At 48.7% G+C, this 9,025-nt stretch overlaps 1 protein-coding gene across 13 annotated transcripts in view; it reads left to right on the forward strand.

The window, feature by feature from the left end:
• Window positions 1–9,025, forward strand: part of ITPR1 (inositol 1,4,5-trisphosphate receptor type 1) — a 162,903-nt gene that overhangs the window by 136,385 nt on the left and 17,493 nt on the right. For all 13 annotated transcript variants that reach the window (XM_027702638.1, XM_027702635.1, XM_027702636.1 and 10 more), the window contains 6 exons: window positions 1,306–1,481; window positions 2,934–3,098; window positions 4,523–4,718; window positions 5,226–5,327; window positions 7,303–7,442; window positions 8,292–8,457. In XM_027702638.1, the coding sequence (XP_027558439.1) occupies window positions 1,306–1,481; window positions 2,934–3,098; window positions 4,523–4,718; window positions 5,226–5,327; window positions 7,303–7,442; window positions 8,292–8,457 (945 nt within the window). The remainder of the gene's footprint in view (window positions 1–1,305; window positions 1,482–2,933; window positions 3,099–4,522; window positions 4,719–5,225; window positions 5,328–7,302; window positions 7,443–8,291; window positions 8,458–9,025) is intronic.

The following is a 9,025-nucleotide window of genomic DNA, read 5'->3' on the forward strand; positions in this document are numbered from 1 at the left end:
GAGAGAGGAGCCTGTGCCCTGCTCTGTCCTGGAAGTGACCTGGGTCCTGCTGAAGTGCTGGCATTGTCCTTGCTGGACAGCCTGGAGTTCCAGGCCAGCCCCGGGTGGGTGTTCAGGCAACACCTGAGGACTTCATGAACTCCAGGCATTTCTTCAGGCCTGCTGGGAACTGCTGCAACTCGTGACAGCAAATATATTCCCAAGCTGTGTAATAGCTGGGATGCTCAGACACCTGTGCAGGTGGGATCCTTCAGGATCTGCCCCTCCTGGCAATCCCTAAGTCATTCCTAACCGAGCTGCCTCCCGTTTTCCTCTCTCCCCTGTCCGTGCTGTTGCTGTTCCCGCTCGGGTGAGTCCATGCCAGGCTCTGCACCTTGTGCTGTGTGACAGCTCCGGTGGCAGCGCTGCTCCGGGATCCCAGGCTCCCTTCAGGCAGCACAAACAGCTGCTCAACTTTACGCTTATTAAGTTTTAATTTCCATCTATCCTCTGCTGTCTTTATTAATCTACAGTGATTTGGAACAAAATTAAATGGCTGCTCGTGGCAGTCAGATGAGAGTAATATTTCCTAAGCTGCCTGAATTTGGGAGGGGGAGGATAAAGCCCTCAGTGAGGATCCTGCCAGTAAGACATAAGTTCTCTGAGTACATGTTTGCAGAAGGGCTGCAGAGTGCTGTGAAATTTGGGGGGTCTGGCCTTTCTGTCTGTTGAGGAACAGGTTGCTTGAAGACAAAAATTATGTCAGTTTTAAGAAAGAAGTGTCTTATTCTGCATAAACCCAGGGTAAATGGTATTTTTGGCTGAACATTTTTTACGGCTCTTTCAGGGAAGTGTATTTTTAGAACACGGGCTCGATGTTATGTAAGCAGCCAGTCTCATGGGACAGTCGAAATAGAACCAGGAATAGCAAGAGATGACAAAAACTGGTACGAGGGTTTGACCAAAAGGATTTCAGGAGACTCTGCTGTGGCTCCAGACCCAGAGGAGCGTGGGCTCCATCCTCACCTGCCCAGGCAGGGCCTCTGCAGAACACGTCTGCAAAGGTCTCTCAGCATTCAGGTGTACCAGTGATGAACACAAGAATGAAGAATCCTATAATACGTATCATTTACATAATCCCTTAGTAACAAGTTTGTAATTAAAAGCTGCTGAAGGCACTGGGCTCAGATGTTCCACTCGCTGCTTTGGAATCAGCAACGGCTGCACACGAGGCTGGAGGATGCCCCACCAAAGATGACATAAATGGCACTCATTTGGTTAGTTTGGTTAGAGAGGTGTTGAAATGGGTTTGTTTTCTCCCCCCAGGCACCCTGGAGCCCCACCTGTCCGGGTTGCTGTGGACAGCCATGCTGATCTCCCTGGCCATCGTCATCGCCCTCCCCAAGCCCCACGGCATCCGCGCCCTCATCGCCTCCACCATCTTACGGCTGATATTCTCAGTTGGTTTACAACCTACTTTATTTCTTCTGGGTGCATTCAACGTAAGAACTGAGTGGGCTTTGTTGATGTTCTCTTGCACCTTATGTAAGGGTTCCTTACCTGCGCGTGGCAAAAATAGCCTGGGACATTGTGCTGGGACTGGTGGGAGGAGTAATTCCCTCTTCGGGCTCTTCCTACCAGAAGTGCTTTGCTGTTATTCATTAATGCTGGTTCCCCAGGATGGAGGCAGAGCTCTAAGGTTTTGCTCAGTCTAGAAACAGCTCTCACCCCAGCCAGAAGCAGGGAGTCTGTGAGCTAAAGCACACGGTTATTCACCCAGACTTGTGTCTGTTTATGGGCTGAGCTGCAGAGTTTATGGGGTTGTGTGAGGTTCACTAAATGATGCATCGTATCTCATAGGAGTGGCTGAGAGAGCTGGGGGGGCTCAGCCTGGAGAAAAGGAGGCTCAGGGGGGACCTTCTCACTCTCTCCAACTCCCTGACAGGAGGGTGGAGCTGGGGAAGTCGGGCTCTGCTCCCAGGGAACAAGGCACAGGATGAGAGGAAACGGCCTCAAGCTGTGCCAGGGGAGGGTCAGGTTGGACATCAGGAGGAATTTCTCCCTGGAAAGGGTGGTCAGGCCTTGGCAGGGGCTGCCCAGGGAGGTTTGGAGTCCCCACCCCTGGAGGTGCCCAAGGAAGGCCTGGCCATGGCACTCAGTGCTCTGGGCTGGGGGACAAGGTGGGCATCGGGCACAGGGTGGGCTCGATGCTTGGAGGTCTTTTCGAACCTAAACAATTGTGTGATGTGCCCAAGGCCTGGCTCCAGCCCACGTGCCAGCAGGACCTGCCACAGAGCAGTTCTGCTGCAGTCCTGTGTGAGCTGAGCCACCAGAGCTTCAGCAGTGCCCAAACCCGGATACTTGTGGTCTCTCATGGTGAGGAAGCCCGAAGGGGTTTCTCTGGCTGAGTCAGCAGCAACTCTGCAAAGATGCATCTTGTTTTTATTAACCAACTGCCCAGCTTTGAGTGCATCTTTTAGTAGCATTTCTTGTCTTCCAAACATCCCCGAGTGCCCGGCCCCTCCGAGTCAGGGATGGGGTGGTTACTGGTAATTGTGGTATTTAGCAGGTTCCCAGTAAGTTAAGGCAGCCTTCCTTGGTGTTGTTGGCACACAGGAGGACTTCTGGGTGTGTTATCCCAGAGGGAATTGCTGAGGGAATCTGGAGCACCTGCTTAGTCCTTAGAACCTTTTATTTTCTTCTTTGTCTTAGTCTTGATGCCCTTTGACACCAAGCTGGGGAGAGCAGCCAGGGCACAGTTTGTACTGGACATGTGCAGTTTGAGTTTGGGGTTGGTCTCAGCTGGGCAGAAAACACCGCAGGGAGCAGGTTATACTGATGTGGGAAACACTGTTTGTTGGTACCATCCTGGAGTTATCTCCAGCCTGGAAAAACTGCATATTTTTCCTGAAAAGCCACATGTTGTAACTAATTTACGGTTTGTTCTTCCTTAGGTTTGTAATAAAATCATTTTTCTGATGAGTTTTGTGGGTAACTGTGGGACCTTCACTCGAGGATACAAGGCCATGATCATGGATGTGGAGTTCCTCTATCACCTGCTGTACCTGCTGATCTGTGCCCTGGGGCTCTTCGTGCACGAGTTCTTTTACAGCCTCCTGGTAGGTGTTCACTTGGCCCTGGGAATGTTTTCCTGTCTGTGTGTTTGTGAAGTCCCATCTCTGGGTCCCATTTCTGTCACACAGAAACTTTCTGCTTCGCTGCTGGGAAGCTGCTGTGCAGGCACTGGGAGAAGCACACGGGAGGTTTTCCTTGGGAGAAGTTATGGTGGGAGACTGTGGGACTCCTGCCACATTCCTTCTTCCTGGTGTGTGACTTTTTGCAGGAACACGTACTGACAGGACAAGGGGGATGGTTTTAAACTAAGAGAGGAGAGATTGAGCTTAGATATATTGAAGAAATTCCTCCCTGTGAGGGTGGAGAGGCCCTGGCACAGGGTGCCCAGAGAAGCTGTGGCTGCCCCTGGATCCCTGGAAGTGTCCAAGGCCAGGTTGGACAGGGCTTGGAGCAACCTGGGCTGGTGGAAGGTGTCCCTGCCCATGGCAGGGGATGGGACTGGATGGGCTTTGAGGTCCCTTCCAGCCCAACCATTCTGTGATTTGTACCAGCAAACAAAGACCTTTTCATTCTTCTCAGGAGGAAAATAGAAATACTGGTGGAACAGGAGGCACTCTTGGAGTTACCATGCTATGAGGAAGAGACACAGAGTCTTTAAGATGCTTTACAGTGTTATTAGCAATAACTGCAGCAGCGTCCCTGCTTTTTGAGCAGCTGGATAACTTAGGTTGTATCCAGCCTCCAGCCCTGACACCACGGACACGGATCCTGGCAGAGATTTCTCCTGTTTGGGGTGGAATTCATCCTGCACAGCACAATGCTGCTAAGAATAAGCACTGAAGGAGTAGATCTAGTGTTGGTGGAGAAAATGTGTCATTGTTGAGGCAAACCTTAAATCCCATTCAGAACACGCTATTTTTGGCTCTTTGTTGGATGTTTGCCACATCCTCTGGTACCTGAGCTGGGTATTTTCTGTGTTCATGTTCAATTTAATAAATACCTGTTCTGTCATTGCCAACCAGCTTAGCCACAACCTGCCTGGGCTCTGCTGTGAGTTGTCCCCGACCCAGAGCAGTGAAAAATTAAGGACATGTCAGCAGAGAAATTTAAATACAGAATTTGGGGGAAAGATATTATGCAATTATACACTCAATAAACTAAAACTAATGGCAATTTGAAATGAGCTGTTTTGAGACTGTGATGAGGCAGGTATCTATAAAAAAAGGTAATAACAGGCTGTGTTGGCAGCTTTGTGTGTTTAGCACTGAAGCAGAAACACCTGCCCTCAGCAGGCAGGGGCTTCTTCCCAAGCTGCTGCTCAGGCCTGGAGCCCACGCAGTGCTGGTGAAGAGGAGGCACAGCTGCCTCCACCCCTCGTTTTTCAAAGTGCACACAGCACCAGAAATGCCAACCCAAGGTGCCAGCAGTGGTGTTGGTGCTACCTGTGCTGTTGTTGGTTGCCCCCCAGCTCTTTGACCTGGTGTACCGGGAAGAGACTTTGCTCAACGTCATCAAGAGCGTCACCCGCAACGGGCGCTCCATCATCCTCACTGCCGTGCTGGCCCTCATCCTGGTCTACCTGTTCTCCATCGTGGGGTACCTCTTCTTCAAGGATGACTTCATCCTGGAAGTGGACAAGCTCCCTAACGAAACCTTGCTGCCAGGTCGGTGCCAGTGGCTCGTTTCCATGGGTTGTGTTGGAGGAAGTAACGGGCTGTTGTTCCTGGGGGCATTGATGGGACAAGGGGAAATGGCCTCAGGCTGTGCCAGGGGAGGGTCAGGTTGGACATCAGGAGGAATTTCTTCCTGGAAAGGGTGGTCAGGCCTTGGCAGGGGCTGCCCAGGGAGGTTTGGAGTCCCCAGCCCTGGAGGTGTCCAAGGAAGGACTGGACATGGCACTCAGTGCTCTGGGCTGGGGGACGAGGTGGGCATCGGGCACGGTGGGCTTGATGTCCTTGGAGGTCTTTCCCAACCTCGGTGATTCTGGGATTCTGTGAAATAAAAATGCTTTTATGGTTGAATTTAAAAGCATTGAATGTGTAAATCAAAGTCCTGTGCCCTTCTAAACTCAAGGACAATACCCTGCTCTAAATGCCTCATAATTACACACTGGATATGAAGAGGTACAAGATGTCAAACCACCCGTTTGATTGCCCATTTTCTGGTTTTAGATCGCACAGAGCCAGGTGAGACCATGACTGGCGAGTTCCTCTATTCAGATGTCTGCAAAGCAGGGAGCAGTGAAAACTGCTCTTCCATCATTCCTTCAGACCGTGAGTATCCACTCTGGAATTCCTCACTCAAACCCCTGAATTTTCACATTTTTTTCCAGTTAAACACCTTCAATTAAAAAAAAAATAAAAATTTCTTTACAAAATCCTATGCAATAAATTTGGAAACAAAGCTATCATGAGACTAACTTGAAATATCATTAATTTAGGCCAACAGCATAAATAACATTTGTTACATGAAGTGATTAAACCAGAGAAACTTAGGAGCAAACCAGACTTTATAAAACACTGCCATACTCTTTAATTTTCTCCATCAATTGGAGAAGGAAGCGGTGCAGTTTGCCTCTTTGCAAAGTTTATTATTTTAAAACATTAGGCTATTAAATGTGATCTCAGAGGATAATGCCCTGTGAAATATGGTTTATTGGCAGCATTATTCTATCTGGCAAACTAAGGAAACTGTTTTTAATGTTGTATCAGGAAGTACTCAATGGATTAAGTAGACAGGATAGGTTTGGGGGGTTTGGAGATCAAAAAAGTGAGATATTGCTTGGGTATTGAAATATTTCAGTTTTATTTCCTAGAAAATGTTATTTCCTTGTTGGAGATTTACGGTGCTGGCTGGGAGGGGCAGACAGGGCACAGCTGTTTCTCTCAGAAGTGGAGCTCCTGCATGGCCATGGAAGGTCAGCCATGGCCACAAGCCCCTGCTCAAGGAGGAGAGGGCTCTGCTTTGCTCCACTGTCCTCTTGGAGAAACTAAAATTCAGCCTGGATACAAGAAAAGCTGCTTTATTCAGCTCCTACACTCTGGCTGCAGGAAGGAAAGCTCCAGAGATGTTTTTATATCACAAATAATCAACCTGATACCAGTCTTGTGTGGCCAGGGATGTTCATGATGCCCCATCTTTGGCCACTGCTCTTGGGTTTTGGCTCTTTCAGGATTGCACAGGGTTTTGGGCCTTTCCAAGGCTGTCTGTGGGAAGGTGGGATCTGCTCCTGAGCATTTCTGTGATGAAATGAAGGTCATGAGGCTTTTAATGGGTACAGGGAGAGTATATGAGGTTGGGGAATTAATTCTAGCAGTTCTGCAAGTGAAACTGTGAAGTTGGAGCCTTCAGCCAAGTGAAGAGAAGGTCAAAAAAAGTGTGTTGCTTTTCTAGCAAAATGCTGTTTCCACAAGCAGTGATATTTTAGCCATTTGAAAGCTCTGAGTGGAAGTTGCCATTTTGAGTGCAGCCCAAAGGCTGTGCAATCTGTCAGGCACCAAGGGAGAGTGGAAGAGGCAACACTTTGTCCTCTGAGCTGTCAAAAAGCTTGGATTCTGTATAAACAGGCATCTGGTGATCTGAGCTGTGCATGAGAACAGGGATGGGAAGAGAGATTTAACCAAGTCACAGGCAGCAGTTCAAGCACAAAAGAAAACTGGTGGTGGGGAGAGGAGGGCAGGGATGAGATCTGCTCCCAGGGTGGCTCTGGAGAGGGTCTGGCAGAGGCCACAAAGATGATGAGGGGTCTGGAGCATCCCTAATGAGGAGAGACTGTTTAGGGCCTGTTTAGTCTAGAGAAGACTAAGAGGGGATCTCATCTACCCACATAAATGTCCCCAAGGGGTATCAGGAGGATGGCTCCAGACTCTTTTCTGTGGTGCCCAGTGACAGGACAAGGAGCAATGGCCATGAACTTCAGCACGAGAAGTTCCACCTCAACACGAGGAAGAACTTCTGTCCATGGAGGGTGGAGAGCACTGCAACTGCTGCCCAGGGAGGTCTGGGGACATTCCAAACCCACCTGTGTCACCTGCTCCAGGTGGTCCTGCCTTGGCAGGGGGTGGCACTGATGGTCTCCAGAGGTCCTTTCCAACCCCAGCCGTTCTGGGATGCTCTGGGGGAACCGCAGGGGTTTGCAGCAGGGGCTGGCAGTCTGAGGGGGTAGAGAGCATACCCAGCAAAGAATGGAGAGAATGATTTAGAGCTAATCTGGGCTTTGCAACGTGTCTTTGCTTGCTGTGCTCACAGAAGTGCTCCCTGAAGAAATGGAGGAAGAGAACAAGGAGCATACGTGCGAGACACTGCTGATGTGCATTGTTACTGTACTGAGTCACGGGCTCAGGAGCGGGGGTGGAGTAGGTGATGTGCTCAGGAAACCTTCCAAAGAGGTAAATTAGCACTGGCTGGGGGTGGAAGAGTGATAACCATGTAGGGCTGGGATCTTCTGCTGGGGAAAATGTGTGTACACTGCCTTGAAACACATGTAGGAACAGCGACGAGGAGGGACCACGCTCGTCTTTGTAACGTGGTTACATCTCCGTGGGATCAGATGGAACAGCAGCCACTTCATACAAGCTTCTACCCATTCTATTTTAGGGATTCTTTAGCTTGTGGGCTGTCCAGAGTGAGGCCCAAAAGAGCAGAAATGGGGCAGCCAACAGTCTGTGCTCTGGGAGTTCAGGAGCTGAAGGAATAGGTAGAAGCTTGTGAGAGGCAGCAGATGGAAATGCTGTGGTAGCTGCTAGATGCCAGTGGCAGTTTCTGTGGGAGCATCCCTAGGGAAAGGTCATGTGTCAAATGGAATGGATGAGAGCACAAGGGACTGAGCAAATTCAGTGAATGGTGTTAAATTCCAGTAAAACACATTATGGTCCACACTGATGCTCTGTTGATATACAGCAGGTAATATAAGGATATAATTTGGATGGGCTTCAGGGAGGGGTGAGAACAAATTTCAGTGTGTGAGAAGAGTTTTTCCTCTTGTGAAAATGAGAGAAGTCCAAAACCTTGGACACAGGAAGAGCAGTTCTATAGAGATCCCACACTGGTCGTTGATTAATTTGTTTTTTCTTTAGTGGTTTTGCATTTTAGTTTCACTTAATGGTTTGAGTTGTGAGTTACCCTTGGAGAGCATCAGCAGTGGATATTCTCAGGGGAGGGGGTGTGGGGCAGTGCAATGGTAGGGGTTAGATGGGCACCTTTTTGAGTTGGTAATAATTAAAGTATCTGTCTTGCAGGAACCTCTCTTTGCTGCTAGAGTGATATATGATCTCTTGTTCTTCTTCATGGTCATCATTATTGTCCTCAACCTGATTTTTGGGGTGATCATTGACACTTTTGCTGATTTAAGGAGTGAAAAACAGAAGAAGGAAGAAATTTTAAAAACTACTTGCTTTATTTGTGGTAAGTGTGGAGACACACTTAAGAATAAGGGGCTACTCTGTGTGAGTCAGGGATAGCTGCAAACTATCTTGAATTACTGGCTGTTCCTCTTTGCATTTCCCAGCCAGTCCTTGGGTACCACATGCACTGGAGCTTGGCAGCAGGAAGAGATGAGGAATGCTCAGGATACCATTTTTCCTCACATCCTTACTTTCTGTTCCTCCTCTGCCTCAAAGAATAGTTTCCTATTGGAACAGGATTGATTTTGAGTGGTGCCTGTGAAAGTTTTTCCCGTCTGGAGATTGGGACTGAAGGTGCTGTGGTTGACTGACATGGTCCTGCCATGTTGAATAACACACAGCTGGCAGGGGGAACCTTTGGGAGATGCTGCAATGCAAACATTGCTTTTGCTATCAGTTTGCCTAAAAATAGGAGATGTGTCTTCAAAATCACAAAGTGATTGCATACAGGGCTGCTACCTTTTTTAACCAACATTCTTCTGTTACGTATAATAAATATGAGCAGTACTTGTTATACCTTCTTTCTCCTTCCCTTTCCCTTCTCCTTCCCTTTCCCTTCTCCTTCCCTT

This window comes from Neopelma chrysocephalum, unplaced genomic scaffold (assembly GCF_003984885.1).
Source record: "Neopelma chrysocephalum unplaced genomic scaffold, ASM398488v2 Primary Assembly neopelma1_189, whole genome shotgun sequence".
Classification (NCBI taxonomy): domain Eukaryota; kingdom Metazoa; phylum Chordata; class Aves; order Passeriformes; family Pipridae; genus Neopelma; species Neopelma chrysocephalum.